The sequence below is a fragment of the Acomys russatus genome, chromosome 13, assembly GCF_903995435.1.
Source record: "Acomys russatus chromosome 13, mAcoRus1.1, whole genome shotgun sequence".
In the NCBI taxonomy this organism is placed as follows: domain Eukaryota; kingdom Metazoa; phylum Chordata; class Mammalia; order Rodentia; family Muridae; genus Acomys; species Acomys russatus.
The window spans coordinates 69,770,067-69,794,591 of record NC_067149.1 but is presented as its reverse complement, the minus strand read 5'-3'; the positions used below and the strand labels follow the sequence as shown (position 1 = coordinate 69,794,591).

Genomic DNA, 24,525 nt, shown 5'->3' with positions numbered 1-24,525 from the left:
CTATAAATGATTACCTCTTCATATCAGCCATGCTTTCATAAGCAAAAACAAAATATTTATTAGCTGCGAGGCAAGAGAATCAAGTAAATTAACAGAGAAGTCAGATGTGAGAGCAAAAGGCCTCCACTAAGCCTGATAGCAATACCTAAATCAAGTGAGATTTTGTAACTGCATAGTTCTATGATTTATTCAGAAGAACATGGTAATTATAGGTACAAGCCTTTAATACACTGCAGAGGTCACTAAAACACTCAGAGGAACGGCATAAAAATAGGTCAAATTAGAATCACCAGAATCATAACTAAATAGCTGTTTTATACTTCAATATTTTGGACTCCACAAAAATGAAAGAGGAAAAAAAAAAAAAAAAAAAAAACCCTTGAAATCAAATTCCACAAACAACGAACACACTGATGGCTAAGTCCCAGGCCTGGGGCTCTCAGTGGAAACCACGGCAGTGGGCACAAGAAGTGATCATGGTCAGGAGACTTCAGTGGGCACAAGAAGCGATCGCAGTCACACAGAAACAGCTTGATGGTGGCTTTGCTCAGGAGGGACCCGAGGTTGAGACAAGCAAGGCGACTAGCAGCACATTTGGCTGGTACATGGATGGGATGTGGGATAGTCACAGAGCAGACAGGGTGTGGGACACATCAGCCAACCACAGAGGAGACAGGGATGCAGGGCAGATAACCATACTAGGAGACCGTGAGGGACTGTAGGATTCCAGAACCTCAGGAAACCAGGCCAACTCTGCAGTGGAAGGCCAGAAACACAGAGGAGCGGAGGCTGCGCTCCGATACTCTGACATCACACAGACCTCAGAGGGAGAGAGAGGACAACCTGAAACTCAATTTTGTAGCACAAAGTAACACTTGATTTAAATCCACTTTAGCAAAGGAGGCATGTATGAGGGACACAGTGCTGAGCAGGCCCTGTACTCGTCAGGGCTCTCTACAGAGGCACAACTGAGAGAAGGGGAGAGGGGGAGAGAGAGAGAGAGAGAGAGAGTGTGTGTGTGTGTGTGTGTGTGTGTGTGTCCTCTATGTACATTTACAGAAAGAAAAGTATACACCTGGGCTTTATTAGAGTGCTCACAGGCTGAGGTCCAGCTAACCCAGCGGCACCTGGCTATGGACCGAAAGTCTTAAGAATCCACTAGCTGTTCGGCCCATGAGGCTACGTGTCCCAGCTGGTCTTCAGTGGACGATAGGTCCTGAAGAAGTGGGCTCTGATGCCAGCCAAGGAGGAAGTGCTAGGGAGGTGAGAGCAAGCAGGCCGAGAGGACTCGCTTCCTTCTTTCCTGTCCTTATATGGGATTCCTGCAGAAGGCATGGCCCATGTTAAAGTTTTCCTGCCTCAAGACCTAAATTAGATCTTGTGTGTCTTCCTACCTCAAAGGTCCAGACTAGAAGTGGATCCACTTATTTCAAATCAAAACAAAAACCCTCACAGGTGTACCCTCCATATCTGGATTATAGCTCATTCCAGACATACTCAATACTGTGGCTACAGAGATGGCTCAGCAGTTAAGAGCACTGGCTGCTCTTCCAAAGGACCCAGGTTCAATTCCCAGAAGCCACATGGCAGCTCATGAGTGTCTATAACTACAGTGCCGTCCCAAGGGACCTGAAGCTCACTTCTTGCCTACACAGTCACCACGAACACACGTGGTGCACTGACATGCATGTGCACAATATACTCATTATGGCTATAACATAAATTACCCAGCGTGTGACCTGACAAAATGCCTGAAGGGACAGCAGCCAGGGAGCAGAGACGGTCCTAAGCCGTGCCATGCTGCTGCCATCTGATTTGGGGTCGAAACCAGTTCCCGGTCAGGTCCAGCCACTCATCCTTAATGAGTCAATTAAAAGAGTCAAATTAAAGTAAAAATCAGTAAAGTGTGAGTTATTCCACACGGCCACACTGCAAAGAGGGACAGCTCAAATAGCGGGCGCAAGGCATGCACAGCTTCGCAGTCTTGGTCAGGAGTCAGCTCTGCCCACCACTGGCCCGCTATCTGCATCAGCCTCAGGCTGTCAGGTGGTCGGACTCCCCACGCCACCTTCTCTCCCTCTCTCAGCATGACGCCTCTCATTTCTTTAGAGCACATTATTTCACCAGTGTCACAGTCACACTAAGAGGCACAACATCTCCTTAAAAACACCTTCGTCTGCCAGGCTGGTTACAGTGCCTGTCAGACACAGCTATGTGAGTACACAGGGAGTCACTTTCCAATCTTCCCACAGACACAGATAAAACCAATGAACTTGTGTTTTCACTACCACATACAAATATACAAAACACATACACACACAAATGCACGTGTGCACACATGCACACGCATACACACACAAACACATGAGCACACATGCACATACACATACTCACAGACACACACACACACACACACACACACTATACACAACAGTGAGTATACTCAGGCCCTGAGCCCTTGAGAAGCAGGGCCAGTTTGCTGTCCTAGGCTCCCCTGGCCAGGAGAGCGGGGAACGGAAAGACTGAACCGTGAAATCAAAAAGGCATCTGTCTTCCAGGACCCCCCCTGCCAAGGTCTTGGGAGGAATGCTTGCACTTTCCTGTTGGCTTTGTATGCAAATAGCCCCAGATGCAAGGAACCACATCTAAGTCCCTTGCCTCAGCATCTGCCGGTCCAGTTCCCACCATTCCTCCTGCAGGGCGGGCTTGTGACACACAGTTTAGTCTGCCTTCTTCATAAGCTGTTTTGAAGGAGCTAATTTGGATTAAAGTATCTATCTGGACCGCTTGCTTTTCCCTTTGATGGTCACTGAGTCTTATGTGGTCTGTGCGGAGCTGCCAGGAACCCAGCGCACTACAGGAAGGGACAGTGCTCACGGTCTGCGCCTCCCACCTCGCCTTCTACACGACTTACATTTGTATGGTCAAAGACAAAAAGCGAACAGGCTTTTGCATCTTAAAACTGTGCCACCCACACTGTACAAAATGGCCGCACAACACATCCTGACCTCGTTTTCACTGCAGGCAACTACTATCAAAGACTTGAAGCTAAGGGCAGAAGGTCTGCCAACACACAAAACGCACGTGGGGAAACGTCCTGCCATCTCAGGCAGTCACTCCACAGACAGACAGAGAAAACTCACAGGTCTGAGCATCGGACACTTCGAGAGCCTTCTGAATCTACGGCAGAGCAGGGAATCAATAGTGAATGCAACAACAAGCGAAAAAAAATGCATGGATTCTGAAAATCTAGGTGTGCTGCAAAAAGGCACAATGAGAAAATACATATGGCCACCAAGCCAAGACAGAGGAGTATTAAGAGCTGACAAAGTCGAGCGATGGTGAGCAATGGTGAGCAACAGTGAGTAACGTTGAGCAGTGGTGAACAATGTTAACAGAGAGCAACAGTGAGCAATGGTGAGTAGCAGTGAGCAGTGGTGAGCAATGGTGAGTAACAGTGAGCAACAGTGAGCAGTGGTGAGTAACAGTAACAGTGAGCAACAGTGAGCAATGGTGAGTAGCAGTGAGCAGTGGTGAGCAACAGTGGGCAACAGTGAGCAATGAGGAGAATGGTGAGCAATAGTGAGTACCATCTTTTACAAGAACCTGGAGAGGAGGACACAACTGGCAGGGAAGGGTGACATTGCCACACAGATACAGGTTAAAGGGGTGCTCCACACCCCAGGGTCTCCACAGGGAGGACACTGCTGTGCAGGAACAGGTCAGGGCAGACTCAATAGCGCCAGGGTCATATTATGTACAAGTTTTCCTACTCATGGGTGAATGTGTTTACATGTGCGTGTCTGTCAGCAGACAAGCATTAATCTCAGGGGAATGAAAGGACAACAGTGTTCCTTTTAGAGTTAACAAACATAATTATTTTACAACAAATTTAAATAAGAGTTCTTATTTTAAAAGTTTTATGTTACTTTTCTAAAACTTATATTCCAATGAGCAGCCACCCTGAATGTTGTAAGAATACCAAAAATTCTTGAAGTTATTTTCCTTCAGAAAAAAATAATTGTAGAAAAATAAAGGATAAATGAAGTACAAGAAATAGATACATGCATTACTGCTCCTGGGCCTGTGGTGAATATAAATGTGATCTAAGTGTTCCGGTCACACAGGAGAACCAGAGAGGACATGAGGAAAGACCAGCAAAACAACCAGCCATGCTCCTGAGCACCTGTGGCTGCACCTTCGCGCGTGGTGTGTGTGCAGGAGGTGTGCCTGCGGCAACGCTCGCTCATGGAAGTCAGAGGACAGCCTGCACACACTGGTCCTGCATTCCCACCAGGGCTTCGGCGACTGAACCCAGGTCACAGCCCGATTCTCAGCAGCCATTACTTCCATATCATGCATTCAAATTGAAAGTCAGCCAAACATTTCAGTCAGAACTCCGAAAGCTGAAGGAGCAGGAGTGCAGAGGTGGGGTGCCAGATGTAAACAGCACGCACCCCTCACGCAAGGAGAAACACCCCGACCTTGCCATGCCCCACTCTGCTCTTGTGTACTCCTGCTGAGTTTCCACATGGTCCTTGCAAGTCCACATCAACAGGCCTCGCACAGAGGAGCAATGGCTCCCTCACACCAGGCATGACAAGCACACTGTCCTCAGTGACCGCGGAGTCACGCCTGCCCCGTGGGGAGGGCTCGCCACCTCCAGTACAGGTGTGCCTGCCCTTGATCCCGAGTGCACTAATCTAGACTAGGATGCACTGCTGAGAGGGACACGTGAGGAAATTCTCGCAGATGTGACTGGAAGTTTATAAAATTCAAAATATCTTTTGCACGTGATTATCTTACCACCAAGTACCATGCCTTCTATGAAACACCTTTCAATGACAAAATGTTTTTACTTAACTCCTTCAATATTGTGTTTGCACAACTGTTTCTGGCGTGCATGTGTGTACTGAGGATGACCCCCCAGGCCTCGCGTGTGCTACACACCCAGGCTCCACGTCTGAGCCACATTCCTCTGACCCTGATGACTTTTTTGCTCTTTCCTTCAGTTCACCTGGTGGCCAGGGGGACACAGAGTAAAACTGCTGTTCTGTGGGGGCTGCACACGCTTCACTCTGAGCAGCTGTGGCTTTTCCACCCTGTGGTGCCACGGCTGAAATCCTGAACCTCAAGTCCCAGGCAAGGGCTCCACCCCCGGGCTGCAAAACCGACCTGGGAACTCTTGTTTTGTCCTATGTATTGTTTCTTTTGCCTTCTTTTTTTTTTTAACATGGCAAATTTCCTTATGGTATTTTCATATTCACTAGGTTTTGGTTGACCCTTTCCCTCAAGCCCTGCAGCCGTGCACTGCCCCTCCCACCCAAGGCCAAACTCACCCCTCCCAGGATCTAACTACATTGCTCTGTGGCCCTCTGGACGGCTCTCCCTGCCATCCCTGCTCCCTCAGTCCCAGTGCATACACACAGATGAAAGTCAGTGCTGAGCCCCACGTGTGTCAGATCGTGTGCCCAGCTCCCTGAAGCCTGGGTCACCTCACTTCATCCTTTCCAGTTCTGCCCATTTCCTACAAATTTCATGATTCCATTTTTGTAACTGATGAAATCCAATGTGCACGTGTGCCATGTTTCCACATCTCTGTTCACGGCGTCTTGTTGGTCCCTGTGCCGTGTTTCCACATCTCCATTGACGGCATCTCGTTGGTCCTTTTCCTTGCTCCCATGGGCAGCACTGACCACATCTGCAGTGAGACATTGAGCCTGCCAGGCACGTGCCCACGAGTGGCCGACCTGGGGCACATGGTCCTTCCCATTTTCAGGTTTTTGAGAAACCTTCAAATTGATCTCAGGAGTGTGTGCACAGGTTTGTGCTCCCACACCAGTGGGTAAGCGTCCCTTCTTCCTCGGATCCAGTGGCCACTGCCACCATTCTCTAGGTGACAGACATTCAGGCAGTGCTAAGATGAAGTCTCGGAGTGGTTTTAACATGCATTCCAAGATGGGTAGGATACCAAACGCTTTTTGAAGATATTTATTGGCCAACTGTTATTTTTAATTCATAATATTTCTGAATGTTATTATTATAAAGAAACATCAACACTGAGATAGTAATGGACGTAATAAATTATTTTAAGATACAAAATGGAGTATGCCGTGTGTATTCAACCCAAGAAGCTTCCTGACACTCCTAAACCAAGATAAATTTGAACAGTGTGTGCTGTCCGTGAGGCTCACTCGCTGCTCCTAATCCCATCCATTTGCAGCGAGCCTCAAGCCAGCACAGCATGTGCAATGCAACTCGTACTTGGAACAAAAGAAAACTTGGATTCAGAGTGAAATCTAGGACACTATATTTTTCAGACCTCAAAAAACTGAGAAAAACAACAAAAACATGTTAAATACAGGAAAAAGAACCCCATGACCAGGAGGTGATACCTGCAGGAAAAGTGGCCCAGGGGACAGCAGGAGACACTGCTTGGTTTCCACCTTGCTCACCATCAAAGGTCTCTGCGGCCTGGAAGAAAAGGCAAGACCACTTGAAAAGGCCTAAAGATCAAGACTTTACACCAGCTGCCACACACTCAGTCCACAGGAACGCATTGCTCTGTGGCACCCATCTCCCCACCCACACCCCCTGCTCACCCCTGCACTGCTCCCCACCCACACCCCCTGCTCACCCCTGCACTGCTCCCCACCCATATCCCTGCTCACCCCTGCACTGCTCCCTACCCACACCCCTGCTCACCCCTGCACTGCTCTCCATCCACACCTCTGCTCACACCTATACTGCTCCTCACCCACACCCTCTGCTCACCCCTGCACTGCCCCCCACCCACACCCTCTGCTCACCCCTGCACTGCCCCCCACCCACAACCCTTGCTCATCCCTGCACTGCTCCCCACCCACACCCTCTGCTCACCCCTGCACTGCCCCTCACCCACAACCCTTGCTCATCCCTGCACTGCTCCCCACCCACACCCTCTGCTCACCCCTGCACTGCTCCCTACCCACACCCTGCACTGCTCCCTACCCACACCCCTGCTCACCCCTGCACTGCTCCCCACCCACACCCTCTGCTCACCCCTGCACTGCCCCTCACCCACAACCCCTGCTCATCCCTGCACTGCTCCCCACCCATAGGGCCCAGCCACAGTTCTCATGTGAACAATTCCCTTCCTTACCCCATAACCTCATGTCAGTCAAGTTTTATTTCATGTGTCTTTCATCACATTTTAATTTGTAAACATTACTTAAACTATTCTAATTTAACTGGCCAGACATTTATCCATCTATGTAAATTTTTTTCCTTAAAAATAGCCTGAGCAAACCTTTTATTTAGAAAGATGACTTAGATTAGACAGCCTTAGAGAGCAATGTGAAGGAGCAGTGAGCCTGCGCTCGTGAACAGCCCATCCGGACTCTTGGCTGCTGAACGGTAGAGCATTGCAAACGGTCTCCATCCCTCAGGTAACTGACAGAGCAAGATCAGCACAGACACACAGCAGTAGCTTCCTCACTTTAGCTCCCATCATGCACTGAGTCCTCAGACAGGCAGCACAGTACGAGCCTCCCTCCTCCCCAGAATTGGAGCGAGAGACCCAGGGAACACATGGCGGCCACGGTGCCAGTCAGTACTCGGTCTGCTGTGCAGAGGAATTCTGACCCAACTGTGGCTTTTCTTTGGGTCTGTGATAGTTTAAAGACATGAGACGATGCTTGCATGCTGTCTTAAATAACAGCTTTCAAGCACCACAGCAAGTCATGTGACTGCATCAAACACGTCCTCCCTCAACGTCAATGGGACTTCTACAAATCCCTAAACTCTCCATTTCAGCAACATGAGTGAGATCCAAAACACAAAATATTCAACAAAAGTATGAAAAACTCAAATGAGCTTTAAAAAAAACATTCTGGGATCAAACATGGAATGCATGGATGTCTATACTGACTGTTTGCCTGCACTTGGAGAACATTCATGTCTACACTGACTGTACATGGAGAACATGCATGTCTACACTGACTATACATGGAGAGCATGCATGTCTAGACTGTACATGGAGAGCATGCATGTCTACTCTGACTGTACATGGAGAGCATGCATGTCTACATTGACTGCACACGGAGAACATGTGTGTCTATAGCAGCTGTCTGCACACGGAGAACATGTGTGTCTACAGCAGCTGTCTGCACACGGAGAACATGTGTGTCTATAGCAGCTGTCTGCACATGGAGAACATGTGTGTCTATAGCAGCTGTCTGCACACAGAGAACATGTGTGTCTACAGCAGCTGTCTGCACATGGAGAACATGTGTGTCTATAGCAGCTGTCTGCACATGGAGAACATGTGTGTCTATAGCAGCTGTCTGCACATGGAGAACATGTGTGTCTACAGCAGCTGTCTGCACACGGAGAACATGTGTGTCTATAGCAGCTGTCTGCACACGGAGAACATGTGTGTCTATAGCAGCTGTCTGCACACGGAGAACATGTGTGTCTATAGCAGCTGTCTGCACACGGAGAACATGTGTGTCTATAGCAGCTGTCTGCACATGGAGAACATGTGTGTCTATAGCAGCTGTCTGCACATGGAGAACACGTGTGTCTATAGCAGCTGCCTGCACACGGAGAACATGTGTGTCTGTAGCAGCTGTCTGCACACGGAGAACATGTGTGTCTATAGCAGCTGTCTGCACATGGAGAACATGTGTGTCTACAGCAACTGTCTGCACACGGAGAACATGTGTGTCTATAGCAGCTGTCTGCACACGGAGAACATGTGTGTCTATAGCAGCTGTCTGCACATGGAGAACATGTGTGTCTATAGCAGCTGTCTGCACATGGAGAACATGTGTGTCTATAGCAGCTGTCTGCACACGGAGAACATGTGTGTCTACAGCAGCTGTCTGCACATGGAGAACATGTGTGTCTATAGCAGCTGTCTGCACATGGAGAACATGTGTGTCTATAGCAGCTGTCTGCACACGGAGAACATGTGTGTCTACAGCAGCTGTCTGCACACGGAGAACATGTGTGTCTATAGCAGCTGTCTGCACATGGAGAACATGTGTGTCTATAGCAGCTGTCTGCACACGGAGAACATGTGTGTCTATAGCAACTGTCTGCACATGGAGAACATGTGTGTCTATAGCAGCTGTCTGCACATGGAGAACATGTGTGTCTACAGCAGCTGTCTGCACACGGAGAACATGTGTGTCTATAGCAGCTGTCTGCACACGGAGAACATGTGTGTCTATAGCAGCTGTCTGCACATGGAGAACATGTGTGTCTACAGCAGCTGTCTGCACATGGAGAACATGTGTGTCTATAGCAGCTGTCTGCACATGGAGAACATGTGTGTCTATAGCAGCTGTCTGCACACGGAGAACACATGTGTGTCTATAGCAGCTGTCTGCACATGGAGAACATGTGTGTCTATAGCAGCTGTCTGCACATGGAGAACATGTGTGTCTATAGCAGCTGTCTGCACACGGAGAACATGTGTGTCTATAGCAGCTGTCTGCACATGGAGAACATGTGTGTCTATAGCAGCTGTCTGCACATGGAGAACATGTGTGTCTATAGCAGCTGTCTGCACACGGAGAACATGTGTGTCTATAGCAGCTGTCTGCACATGGAGAACATGTGTGTCTATAGCAGCTGTCTGCACATGGAGAACATGTGTGTCTATAGCAGCTGTCTGCACATGGAGAACATGTGTGTCTATAGCAGCTGTCTGCACATGGAGAACATGTGTGTCTACAGCAGCTGTCTGCACATGGAGAACATGTGTGTCTACAGCAGCTGTCTGCACATGGAGAACATGTGTGTCTATAGCAGCTGTCTGCACACAGAGAACATGTGTGTCTACAGCAGCTGTCTGCACATGGAGAACATGTGTGTCTATAGCAGCTGTCTGCACACGGAGAACATGTGTGTCTATAGCAGCTGTCTGCACATGGAGAACATGTGTGTCTATAGCAGCTGTCTGCACACGGAGAACATGTGTGTCTATAGCAGCTGTCTGCACACGGAGAACATGTGTGTCTATAGCAGCTGTCTGCACATGGAGAACATGTGTGTCTATAGCAGCTGTCTGCACATGGAGAACATGTGTGTCTATAGCAGCTGTCTGCACATGGAGAACATGTGTGTCTATAGCAGCTGTCTGCACATGGAGAACATGTGTGTCTACAGCAGCTGTCTGCACACAGAGAACATGTGTGTCTACAGCAGCTGTCTGCACATGGAGAACATGTGTGTCTATAGCAGCTGTCTGCACATGGAGAACACATGTGTGTCTATAGCAGCTGTCTGCACACGAAGAACATGTGTGTCTATAGCAGCTGTCTGCACATGGAGAACATGTGTGTCTATAGCAGCTGTCTGCACATGGAGAACATGTGTGTCTATAGCAGCTGTCTGCACACGGAGAACATGTGTGTCTATAGCAGCTGTCTGCACATGGAGAACATGTGTGTCTACAGCAGCTGTCTGCACATGGAGAACATGTGTGTCTATAGCAGCTGTCTGCACACGGAGAACATGTGTGTCTACAGCAGCTGTCTGCACATGGAGAACATGTGTGTCTACAGCAGCTGTCTGCACATGGAGAACATGTGTGTCTACAGCAGCTGTCTGCACATGGAGAACATGTGTGTCTATAGCAGCTGTCTGCACATGGAGAACATGTGTGTCTACAGCAGCTGTCTGCACATGGAGAACATGTGTGTCTATAGCAGCTGTCTGCACACGGAGAACATGTGTGTCTATAGCAGCTGTCTGCACATGGAGAACACATGTGTGTCTATAGCAGCTGTCTGCACACGGAGAACATGTGTGTCTATAGTAGTTGCCTTCACATGGAGAACATGTGTATCTATAGCAGCTGTCTGCACACGGAAAACATGTGTGTCTATAGTAGTTGCCTTCACATGGAGAACATGTGTGTCTATAGCAGCTGTCTGCACACGGAGAACATGTGTGTCTATAGCAGCTGTCTGCACACGGAGAACATGTGTGTCTATAGTAGTTGCCTTCACATGGAGAACATGTGTGTCTATAGCAGCTGTCTGCACATGGAGAACATGTGTGTCTATAGCAGCTGTCTGCACATGGAGAACATGTGTGTCTATAGCAGCTGTCTGCACACAGAGAACATGTGTGTCTACAGCAGCTGTCTGCACATGGAGAACATGTGTGTCTACAGCAGCTGTCTGCACATGGAGAACATGTGTGTCTATAGCAGCTGTCTGCACATGGAGAACATGTGTGTCTACAGCAGCTGTCTGCACATGGAGAACATGTGTGTCTATAGCAGCTGTCTGCACACGGAGAACATGTGTGTCTATAGCAGCTGTCTGCACATGGAGAACACATGTGTGTCTATAGCAGCTGTCTGCACACGGAGAACATGTGTGTCTATAGTAGTTGCCTTCACATGGAGAACATGTGTATCTATAGCAGCTGTCTGCACACGGAGAACATGTGTGTCTATAGCAGCTGTCTGCACATGGAGAACATGTGTGTCTATAGCAACTGTCTGCACACGGAGAACATGTGTGTCTATAGCAGCTGTCTGCACATGGAGAACATGTGTGTCTGTAGCAGCTGTCTGCACATGGAGAACATGTGTGTCTATAGCAACTGTCTGCACACGGAGAACATGTGTGTCTACAGCAGCTGTCTGCACATGGAGAACATGTGTGTCTACAGCAGCTGTCTGCACATGGAGAACATGTGTGTCTATAGCAGCTGTCTGCACACGGAGAACATGTGTGTCTATAGCAGCTGTCTGCACATGGAGAACATGTGTGTCTATAGCAGCTGTCTGCACATGGAGAACACGTGTGTCCACAGTTATTGCCTCTAACACTAACAGCTATGACAGATAGATAGACTATGTCCTGCTGCTAAAAAGAACACCATGCGTCCTTGAACAATGCCCCCATTCTCCCATTAACATTAATTATCCACCCTGACTTTTTACCAAATCCTAACTGGGTGAAAGTCTAACTTTTAAAAAGGAGGGAAAAAAAAAGCGCTGAGCACAGCGGGTGGTTCCCGGCCCCAGACCTGGCATCCCGACTCTTAATCCAGAGATTTTCCTGCAAGACTATACTGGCTCCATAAAAATAACTGGGTTATAAAGTATTTCAATAAAATGAACACACACTGAAAAGGACTAAGGAAGAGACGCTGCACTTTCAGCTAGCAACAGCCACGTACAGAATGCCCACCAAAGCCTGAGCAAACGTGGTGACCGCACAGACGTATTCGCCAGCCCAGAGACACTATAAGCCCTTGTGTGGAGCGGGGCTGTGACAGAATCCAACTCCCAGTTCTCAGCACCAGCTCCATGCACTGCTGACACAATCTCAAAACGCTGCCTGATGCTTCACCAGCCACATTTAACTACCAAATGAAAACCCTTCCTACCACCAAGATCAAAGCTTCGACAGCAGCGCACCGCAGCGTCTGGGTGGATGACACTTCTTGATTTGCCTCAATTCCATCTTTGTTCCATTCAGAACAGATGATGAAGGTGGGGGCAACAGTTGGCTTGGTGAACAGTCTTGCAATCACAGGACCTGAACTTTTTGACCAGGACGCACTTTAAAAAGTCTGGGCACAGTGGTGTGCATCCGGAACCTCTGTGCTAGGAAAGCTGGTCTCTGAGGCTGGCCAGCAAGCCAGCACTGCCTACTTTGACAAGCTCCAGGTCAGTGAAAGACCCTGGCCAAAAAAAAAATAATAAAGTGACCAGGTGCAAGTAAGAGACATGAGAAGTCCCCTCTGGCCTCTAGCTCCTTGCACACTTGTACCAGGAACACAAACACACAAAGGAAACACATTTTTGTAACAGTTTACTGTTACACAAAGTTAAAACAGATGGTGCATACCTCAAAGCCGCCGAAGTCGTCATCATCCATTCTTTAAACAGCACCTGAAACACAGGGTAACTGAGATGAGCACCTGCGTCAAAGCCCTCCTGACTTACAGGAGTATGTACGGAGTTGTAAATTAAAGCTATTTCCCCTGTACTATGAAATTATTAGGCTTTCTTAAACTGCATGTGTCCATTTATTATCACTTTAAAAAAACAGCTGGTAATTGGTTTTTACTTTCTGGCAAAATTAGCAATTTTCTGGAACTTTTTTCAGTAACCATGTATTTTGCCATTTTCTGTTGAGACTCCAGGAGTGGAAAAATATTCTTTTACATTTTAATTTGCTTTTCCCAAAGTGGCGCTAGGGCCCCATCAGTAATGCTTCCTGCTTTCCGCATCTACCCCTCAGCTGTCTGGCAACATCAGCACAAACTCCAGCTAAGAACAGGGCTGTGGTGAGTTTTTGGAAATCTGTCCCCACCACAAAGGTTCTTCCCTCGGTTTCATGGCCGGGCTGAGTTAGGTTTTCAAAATTGATCAGCATTTTTGAGCTGTGGCCACGACTCCTGGAGCATTTGATATGTGTATTTTTAGCTGAAACTGCTTTGCACTTTTGGAAAAATGTGGAGCAAGTTCCTGGGCTGATCAAGGTAAACCGAGTGGTGTTCATGAGAGACCAGGGGAAACACGAGAGTATGCAGGATTGCTTGTGCCCTCAGTCTCAAGGCAGGAGGGAGGCGAGCTTCAGTGGAGCCTGTGCTGGGTCAAGGCCTCAGAGCCGGGCTGCAAAACTACAGCTGCTGAGGAAGGGAAACTGCTGAGAAGACACGGATATAACTATGGCGGGTGTTAAAGGGTCTCCCCTATACCCGAGAGCAAGACAGCAGAAGTGAGGGCCGCGAGAAGCCGGCCTTGGCTCCAGGTTGCCAGCAGTCATGTTCAGCTTCATGAGAGATACATACCGCCATCTGCAGTGAAGGAAACCCTGCCCACTTCACAGAAGTGACAGCAGAGAGATACACTAAGCCCAGATTGCTTTCACTTAGGCTAAGCAATTTTATTTTCAAGAAACAAGTAGAAAGTACAAAGGATGTACTCGGACGGCAAAAAAAAAAAAAAAAAAAAAAAAAAAAAAAAAAAAAAAAAAAAAACATTTTCAAACAGCGCTGCATCACTAGAGACGCTAGCACAGGACAGTGGTCACCACTCGCCCACAGGCTCACGGTATAGGAACAGTTCTCAAATCATGTATTTCTCTTTATGAACTTAGAAACTAAAGCAAAGCTAGCCATGTATATGCAGCACCTAGAAAGTACAAACTAGACTTCCAGGGACCGTGGATGGCGGCTAGTCAGACATGCACTCACATTACTGTGTCTCGCTGAAGAGAACCCTGTGATTACATCTGTCAAGAAGAAACTGTGGAAGAACACAGCGTGCATCCGAACACTTAGCAGTCAAACTAAGCTCCACTGTCCTCTCACACTGGCTCCACAAGCTCAGGAGCCAAGTGGGGACTATTTTTAGCATCTGTGAATGCCACTGTATTCGGGTGTTCGGTTTAGAAGACAGTAGTTTCCAGAGCTGGGGCACATCCTGACACAGGACAGAGGGTACCAGCAAGTGGACAACACGAGTACACAGCGTGTTTGCTGTGGTGAGAAAGCAGATTCCTAAGCTCTGATTAAGCTATGCAAAATAGAACGGTGGCCACCAGTGCTCCAAGTTCCAGCAGCTCCTACACTCCAAATAAGACAAGACACAGGTCTTCTTCCATGCTGCCAAAAAAGTACGCACATACTTTATTTAAAAGTAAAGAAACTTGTCCTGGATAACTTAAGAGATGGTGCTACAGAAATGTTATTTTAAAGCCTTTCTCCAAATAATTTCTTTTCTTTTTTAATTATAATTTATTCATATTACATCCAGATTGTAATCCCCTAGCTCTTATCTTCCTGTTCCCACCATCCCTCCCAGACACTTCTGAGAGGTGGGGGTCCTCCTCCCCCACCTTCTGAGCACAGCCAATCAGGTCTCATCAGGACAGCCTGCATCCCTCCCCTTCTGAGCACAGCCAATCAGGTCTCATCAGGACAGCCTGCATCCCTCCCCTTCTGAGCACAGCCTATCAGGTCTCATCAGGACAGCCTGCATCCCTCCCCTTCTGAGCACAGCCTATTAGGTCTCATCAGGACAGCCTGCATGCCTCTCCTTCTGAGCACAGCCTATCAGGTCTCATCAGGACAGCCTGCATCCCTCCCCTTCTGAGCACAGCCAATCAGGTCTCATCAGGACAGCCTGCATCCCTCCCCTTCTGAGCACAGCCAATCAGGTCTCATCAGGACAGCCTGCATGCCTCTCCTTCTGGGCACAGCCTATCAGGTCTCATCAGGACAGCCTGCATGCCTCTCCTTCTGGGCACAGCCTATCAGGTCTCATCAGGACAGCCTGCATCCCTCCCCTTCTGGGCACAGCCTATCAGGTCTCATCAGGACAGCCTGCATCCCTCCCCTTCTGGGCACAGCCTGTCAGGTCTCATCAGGACAGCCTGCATGCCTCTCCTTTGTGTTTCCACAGGGCTTCACTGCCAACGGGCAGTGATGAAATCCCTGGCACCTGAGATCTTGTCAGAGGCAGTCCTCCTCCGGCCCCTCCCCATGTGGAGAATGAGCTGTCCATTGGCTGCAGTTGCACACAGGGTCCAGGTCCTCTGCTCACTGTCCTAGGTTGGTGCATCAGTCCTTGCAGGCCCCTGGGTCCCTCAGCCTTGGTGGCCCTCCTTGTGGAGCCCCTGACACCCGCCTCCACCTCCCTTCATCCTTCCATCCTCCATCTCTTACATACAACTCGCAGCTGCAAGTGGCAGCATCTGTCCTGATCCCCCATAGGTGGAGTCTCTCAGAGGACATCTATGTTGGGCTAATTAATATCCAATTATAAGTGAGTGTATACCATGCGTGTCTTTCTGGGTCTGGGTTACCTCACTCAGGATGATCATTTCTAATTCCATCCATTCCCCTGCAAATTTCAAGATTTCCTTGTTTTTGATAGCTGAGTAGTATTCCACTGTGTAACTGTACCACAGTTTCTTTATCCGTTCCTCAGTTGAGGGGCATCTATGCTGTTTCCAAGTTCTGGATATTAAGAATAAAGCTGCTATGGACACAGTTGAGCACATGTCCTTGGTGTATGGTGGAGAGAGCTAAGAAATCACGGCAAAATAATTCAAGGAAACTTTCTTTTATAAGACTACAGTGTAAGTAAGAAAGCAGAAGGAAAACACACCAGGGACAGCACAATTCACAGGGGACTAGGGGGGCTGGGGGGGTGTCCGGCCGTGTGAGGCAGCTCCAGGCACACAAAGGCTCCACGCAGTGTCGCTGGGAGGCACACGGCAGCGGGGAGAGGCTTCTGACGTGAGACCTGAATAACTCATTGAGCTCAGGAATGAATAAAGCCATCTCCTCAGCATGCAGCCTGAACATGAGACACTTTTCTTAGAAGTATCTTGTGGAGCCGGGGATGGCAGTCAACAGCAGAGGACTTGCCAAGCATGCACAAGGTCCTGGGTTCAAATCCCCAGAGCCACAAAAAGACAAAAACCAGTTATGGAAGACAAGAAAGGCGTGCGACTAGGAAATGGAGTCTCTCAGGCTGAGGACGGTAAAGCTGATACCACGTCAGGAGTGGCCAAGAGGGCCGGGTACAGTCAGGAGGCGCCTAGGGCACATGGTCGAGCAAAAGTAATTAGCGGACCATCTCACACACTTACCACCATGAGTGGGACTTTAGACACTGGGAGGGAAGTCTAAGGTCACACTGGTAAGCACAGTGCTAGCCAACTGAAAACAGAAACCAACACACTGGACAAGAACAATAAACACCCACCCTTGTACTCAACAGTATATAACTGCAGTAAACACTGAGCAGCTAACTGCACCCAAATCCCTAGGTGAGCGCTGAGAGAGACAGAGACAGAGACACAGAGACACAGAGAGAGAGAGGCAGAGGGTGAGGAAGGCAGATTGCCATGTCTTTCCAGCTAGAAGGCTGCGGCCATGATAAGCTAGGTGTTTAAACACGCTCATCGCACCCCTGCCCTGGGAAACACGTGGTGCAAGGAAGCAGACTACACAGACGCTGCCGCCTCATAGAAAAACACCTTTACAGCCTTACGTTACAGCCATGAAAACAAAAGTTATGATCCAATCTACCTAGCATTTCCATCAAAATAGTTAGCAAAAAGTCAAAGCAGCTTTGTTTCTTTTAGAAACTGAAGAGAAGTGTAAATGCTTTTTAAAAAAGCATTTCCAGTGAATAAACTGTATTTTCCCCCCACATTACAAGTATTTACACACAAATAAACTATGTCTCTGACATCAAAGCTGCTCAAAAGCAAAGCAGACAACCAGAAAGCATACCAGAGAAAGAGCCTTCAGAGAAGGCCCTGTGGGCTCCTGAGAGGCCGCAGCTCTGTCAAGGAGGTGCACCTAAGGAACCAGAGCCCAAATGGAAAAGGCTCCCCTACCTCACTAGCCACACCCCTTCCTTGCAAAGTTGGGATCCAGTTTTTCTGTGTCACAGCAACAGGCATGTGAATGCATCTCCACAACCCACAGAGAACTCAGTGCTGAGGCCACACCCCCCACCCCCGCCGCACAGTCTCACAGCCCTTCACAACCATCCCCCCCACACCACCCCCCCACAGTCTCACAGCCCTTCACAACCATCCCACACACACACACCCCCACAGTCTCACAGCCCTTCACAACCATCCCCCACACACCACCCCCACAGTCTCACAGCCCTTCACAACCATCCCCCCCACACCCCACACCCCCGCCGCACAGTCTCACAGCCCTTCACAACCATCCCCCCCATACCACCCCCCCACAGTCTCACAGCCCTTCACAACCATCCCCCCCACACCCCCCCCCACAGTCTCACAGCCCTTCACAACCATCCCACACACACACACCCCCACAGTCTCACAGCCCTTCACAACCATCCCCCACACACCACCCCCACAGTCTCACAGCCCTTCACAACCATCCCACACACAACCCCCCCACAGTCTCACAGCCCTTCACAACCATCCCCCACACACCACCACCCCCCCACAGTCTCACAGCCCTTCACAACCATGGGCCTCTACACGGCCTGCATCCACTATCGACAAGAGCACGGTGTGATTCAGTACTGTGTATCACACCTCTGCTTGTGCGCACGGGTGTGCAGGTGTGATTCAGCCCTGTGTGTCACACCTCTGCTTGTTGTGCACACGGGTGGGTGTGCAGCGTCAGGACAGCTTGTAGTCCACCGAGCCGTGCTAGCGGCCCAAACTGTCAACTCTATATCGCAATCATCTTCTGAATTATAAGCTAGCTTTTCTCTTTTTTTAAGGCAGCTTTTAATAAACAAATTCTATTTTTCTAAATATGTTTTAGTGTTTTTTCTTTTAGTTTTTTTGGTTTGCATACTTTCAGATATATACCAGCTGTACTCCTATAAAGAAAGCTGACAGTTTTAGACTTTTCAATGTTTAAGCTACACTTAATGTCCTGAAGCTGAAGGTCTCATTTCTTTTTTTTAAATCATAGAAGTTTCCCCCATTTCTTTTATTATAACTTCTTTCTTGATTAACCTGTTACTATATTGGTGCGGTGACCTTCCCCCACATTACATGAAGGTGTGCCCCTGTACTTTCAACTGCAGAGCTAAGTGCTGGCACAGTCCTTGCTGGTGTTGTCCCTCTGACTGTCACCAGCTTTCTGTATGTAGATGCTTGTCCCTCCTCACCTGCCGGAAGGAGGACGCTGAGATTTTCATCACATCAAGCAGCTGTGGTGAGGGTCACGGGTCACGCAGCCATCAATGTCAAAGGCGACCAGAGAAGGATGGGGAGACATACTGCGATTGGCTCAGACAGGATGTGGCAGCTTTGGCTGGGTTAAGAGGACAAACAGCAGGAGGCAGCGGGAACCATGGAGAGACAGTGGCAGGGGTAAGGTTAAGATGGGCTGAGAAGCTGCTGCAGCAAAGGCCACAGCCGTGAACTGCACAGATGCCTCCTCGTCTTTATCACCAGACCTCAAGCGGGATCCGCCTAAGCCCCGAGATGCTGTTTTATCACATGACTCATGATTATGTCTGTCAACACTCAGCTGCAGAATTACTTTGATGGAAATGACGCCCACACAGCACTGGGCAGTCCTGCCCTCAGCCTGGCACTTGTCACTAAGTGCACACAGCACTGGGCAGTCCTGCCCTCAGCCTGGCACTTGTCACTAAGCGCACCACGGATTCTCAGGGAAGCCTGCCATTTCCCTTAAAGCCCTTCTGTGCGGCTCCTTTCAGGTTTACCCCGCTGCCCCATGATTTCAGTGTCTCCTTTGACTTCACCTCTCAGTCTGCTGCCGTCACACACCAATGTTGCTGACTTTTGCCTCCATCTATTTTTGGAAAGCTCTCATTGGTGATGATTTATCTGCACATTCATTCATGTTAATTTTGTGTACAAATGGTCATTTTGCCTCTAAACAGAAAGCTTTGTTTCCCTCACTACGAGTCCTACCTCCTTGGGCTCTGCTCCTCTGTCACTGTCCGCTGGCCTTGCCCTCTCCACTGCTATAGAAGCTGCAGGACACCATGTGACAGGGCGACAGCACCTTCCTTTCTCCTGACCCTGGGCACATGGGACCTCACTGACCAAGGGAGGACAGGCGAGCACCCGTGCTGAGAAGTGAGACTAGATGGCATTTTCTACCGCCAACTCCCTTGGCCTCAGAACCCTTGGTGATGAGTGCTGTCTGCACCCAGGGAGGCCTGGGCAAGAGCCCTCAGGACTGCTGCTCACAGGCAATCTTCTAGCATTTCCCACGTAGGAAAGAGGCCTGCTGACAACTGGCTGGTTCCTGAAGGATGGGGGGGGGGTTCTACTTCCTTAATTTGCTGAGCATCATCATAGGATGCACACTGCCTATCAGTGAGACTGTCACACAGTTCTTCTGTCCCTCGGGAGTTTGGGTCATGTGATGGTGGCCGCCCTGGCACACCTGGGATGCCCGTGCCGTGTGAAAGCTTGCCATGCACCCAGGAAGCGCCTGCACCTCCCTCCTGTACAGGATCTTCGTCTGGCTCCCTCATCAGGTCTGAGCCAGGCTCTCAGAAGTGGCTGGCGAGTTTTCCTCTTTTGCTGTTAATTAAAAGAGGTTGCATCAGAATAGAATTCTCTATTTCTTTAGAATTTTGGCTAAAAAAAAAAAAAAAAATAACTTGCTTAGCAAATGATCTGGGCCTGTTGCTTGCTTTGTGGGAAGATTCAGTTTCTTATAATTATGGGATAATTTAGACTTTTAATTTCTCCAGATGTTTTTGTAATATTTTTTCTAGAAAACCTATTTTTAAATAGTTGGCATGCAGTGGTTAACATTATTCTTGTTAGCACTTTTAGTGTCTGACTTACCTGCCATTCTTATTATTTTATATATATTAAGTAATGTGTTATTTAAATCTCCTACACTCTACGACCTCTGCTTTGTTTTGCTTTTTTTATGTAATCACAAAAGGAGCTGAGCTCTGTCACAGCTATAGCCGAGTCGGCAGATTCTCCGCACGTTCTACCACATCAGGGAGGGGGCAGATCCTGGTTTTCAAACACACGACCGGGACTGCTGGGAGGTGAGGTGTGTGAGATGCTGCTTCCTGTCCAGGCAGTGCTTTGAGTCCTCTAACTTGCTCGTGCAGTCTGCAGTAGAAGCGCCGGGCGCCTGGCAGAAGAAAAGGTCGGCTCACTTCCTGACATAAGCCATCGGAAGCTGTGAGCTATGATGTGCAGGGCGGGGACGGCTAAGGACACTGGCTGCTCTGACAGAGACCCAGATTCAGTTCCCAGCCCCACATGGTGCCTCACAACTGCCTGTGTCTCCAGTCCACAGCGGGCAAACACCCTCATCTGGCCTCCATAGACACAAGCATGCAGAGGCGAAGAAGGTGCCCCCCCCACACACACATAAACGGTAAGAAGAAGATAAAATAAAACAGTCACAGGCACAAGCTACGAGACCAACAAAGAAGGAAGCAGAATGTCCAGGTGTAAAGCAATGAAGCCGACTCAGAGAGTACACACGGTTATGAAGCAGGACTCGGTGTTTACATTCAGTGTTCGCATGTGTGTATGTACACGCACACACATGCTTGCTACAGCACAAGTGTGGTGGTCAGAGGAAACCTTACAGGAACTGGTTCTCCCCTTCCACCATGGAGGCTGCGGGGATCACACTCAGCAGCAAGCACCCTCACTATGCCTTCGTGACAGTCCCCAAAAATGTCTAATGTAACCCATCTAAGAATACAGTGGAATGAGCGCCAGCGTGTGAAGGGTTAACAGGAGACAGAAGAGGACAAAGGAGGAAAATGAAATGTGCCAGTGATTCAAAGCCTCAGTGTGAAAGCAATCATCCATGGAGCCATCTGCAAAGCTGACACACAGAAGAAAGGTAGATACAGCAACAAAGTGTACCAAAACTGAAGCAGGCAAACACGCGCACACAGGCATGAAAGAGATAAACACACACACACACACACACACACACACACACACACACACACACACACACACACACCCCTGGTATTTAAAAGGAGAAAGAAACAAAAAAGAAAAAGCACCTGCTGCTGGGCTACTGGACGCTGCCAGAAAGTCAACCATGCTGTAGTTAAAACTCTAAACGGAGAAGGCATTGAGAATGGGAGGAGGAAAAAGCTGAAAATAAGATGCTCAAAACCCTCAAGACTACTGCATAACAAGGAAAGTCAGAAAATGCAACAAAATAAGCACCGAGTGTTCTAACCAAGCTAATAAGACAGCAATAACCACAAGACAATGACCCCAGCAGCACAGCGAGGGGCACGAGGCGTCCAGACCTCCCTGCAAGACTGCAAGCTCCTCCCCTTCCCTCCTCCAAAGACATTTCTCTTATTTAATCTCACACACTTGTGTGGATTTCAAGAGTAAAAACTTTAATCATCAATTGACTAAATAAATGGCATAGCTAAACCATCCTAAATTGTTTGGCTTGTGGCAGCTCTGGATGGACAACGTGCACCATTGGGCTAACCAGCCCAGAGACCTTTGAATCCAGACATAAACACTACAGAGACACCTGAGGCATAATGACAAAACTGTCTTACCACATTCCCCTCTTAAAAAAAAAAAAAATCCAGAGTGTGGAATTGTAGCCCCACATGTAACAGTTTTCTAAGCTTCACTTTCAAATGTTGTCAACGTTCTATCCAATTTATTGTCAAAATAACGTAGAAACACTTCACCATAATCCTACCTTTCTGTTTGCATTTCACCCTCTTCCCTTCTGGCACACAGAAATACATTTGGACTGCGCACGCCACTTTAAATTGATTTTACATCCAACTCATTACCAAGCACAGTGCTAAGTTTCTGATGACCTCACAGTGGAGCTTTGCACGCCTTCATCACCCACCAACACTCACCAATATGCAAACTTAGTTATGTGTCAATTTTTAAATACCTAAGATGTCTTCATGTAGTAGGCCTTCCTCCTCCTTCCTCCCTCCTCCTCCTTCTTGGTTATAAATTTAACATAAACTCCTGACACAGAGCAATTAACCTAAAAAGTCTGGACTGCCTGACAGATCATGTGACTAACTTTGCTATACTCTGTTACCAGACAACATGTAAATCTGTTAACAGACGCATCAATGTTCACATGAACGTGAGCACAAGCACCATCCACACCAAACACTGAGCACTGAACACACACATCCAAATAATATGCAACAAACTGAACAGCGTAGAGTGTATGCATGTGTGCATGCATGTGTGCATGCGTGTGAATGCATGCATTTGTGTGGATGCATGTGAGCATGTGCGTATGTGTGTATATGTGTACTGTGTGCATACGTGTGTAGCGTGTGTGTGTGCGTACGCATGTGTGTGTATATATGCATGCAATAACAGTTGATGAAAAAAGAGGTCATAGAGTGAGGAGGGATGTATGTGAGGGTTCGGAGGAAAGAAAGGGAAGGCAGAATGTTCTAATTATTTTATAACTTCAAAAATAAAATTAAAAAACTGCCTAGCTATGACCGGGCTGGGGGATGGCTCCACTGGCAACACATGATGCAGAAGCATGAGGGGCTGAGTCTCCAGCACTGCTCCCTGCAGTTACAAACTCAACTGAGGGCAAGCACTTCCAGGACTCTGCTCTGGGGATGCGGGACCAGTGAACCCCCAGGCTCCCTGGGCAAATCACTGGCTCCAGGGTCACTGACAAGCCTGGGAAGAGAAGAGTGGTGAGCAATGAGGACCTCAGACCTCCACACGCACGCACACACCAATGCATAGAGAACTTCTACACAGTTGTCCACACCAAATTAAAGAGAGGAAACCGAACAATGATCACACTATTAACATTGTTTTTAAGGCAGTTTTCCTTAAACAGGTCTCTTCATTCTCCTACACACACACAGAAACATGCACACACACACACACACATATACAACATTTACAGACACAGGCGCACACACACGCACACACACACGCACACACACACACACTCACATACAGGCATACCACCTTCACCCCTGTGACTGGTCCAAGCCAACACTCCTGATCTCCAGCCTGTATCTCTACTGTGTCCTAACCACACACAAACACACCTACACTCACGGTGCTTCATCTCAGCAGTGTCTTACTGTAATGCATATTTTCCATCATCTTAGATTTTCTTCCACGGCAACCTCTACGTGAAAACGTCTCCTGGTTGGGGCAGCTCCCTAATTTATTCTCTCTAATGGAGACCCAGACTACACTGTAGACCGACAATGCGTATGCGTTCACTTGATGATTCCCTCCTGACAGACACAAACTGTGCTCAGCTGTCTGTCTTTATAAACAGAAAGCCTTCCATGCTGAGAATGCTTCTACGGGATGAATTCCAAAGAATGGAAGTGCTGAGTCAACGGGCATATGTATTTTTAATTTTTATAGCTAGTGTCATATCCCTTTGCAAAAGGCTCGACTAATCCACATTTCCAACAGGAAAATATAAAAAACGCCCTTGCCCTGCGCGTCTGTGTAGCTGTTGCTGCTCCCCTCGGCCCCCCCCCCTCCCCCCCATACCCCCCTCGCACCAGTCAGGAGAGCTAGAAGCTTCTCCACCACCTGCTGCTTCCCAGTGTCCACGTCCATTTCCCTCCACTGCTGCTTCCTGTCTGTCAACATACACGCAACCGTTGCCTTCATGACATCTGTGTGGAGACGATGCACTGTATAAGACAGCAGTGCAACCTGACTTGTCCCCAATCAGCAGCCAGCTGGTCCAGGCAGGGACTGAGTGAGTGTGTGTGGATGTGCAGCAAGTGGAACGTGTGTCTATGTGTCAATGTGTGTCTCTGTATCTATGTTATGTGGTGTGTGTATGTGTACGCATGTGTGTGTGTATGTGTGCACGTCTATGTGCATGTATATGTGTGCACATGTGTATGTGTGCGTGTGTATGTGTGTGTGTGAGTCTCCACATATCCATGTGCAATACAGATAGCATCTGTTTCAAGGCCCTCCACCTGGGCCCCTACCTCACTCTCTTCAAAGCTATGTTAGTTAGATTTTATCAAAAATGCTTGGGTCAGCTGGTAAGACA

General features: G+C 48.4%; 1 protein-coding gene across 1 annotated transcript in view; it reads right to left on the bottom strand.

The window, feature by feature from the left end:
- Ccdc91 (coiled-coil domain containing 91) overlaps nucleotides 1–24,525 on the bottom strand; it is a 174,974-nt gene that overhangs the window by 118,118 nt on the left and 32,331 nt on the right. Inside the window, exons 2-3 of the mRNA XM_051155612.1 lie at nucleotides 12,861–12,904; nucleotides 6,396–6,474 (exon numbers count right to left, since the gene is read on the bottom strand). Of these exons, the coding sequence (XP_051011569.1) occupies nucleotides 6,396–6,474; nucleotides 12,861–12,890 (109 nt within the window). The 5' untranslated portion in view covers nucleotides 12,891–12,904. The remainder of the gene's footprint in view (nucleotides 1–6,395; nucleotides 6,475–12,860; nucleotides 12,905–24,525) is intronic.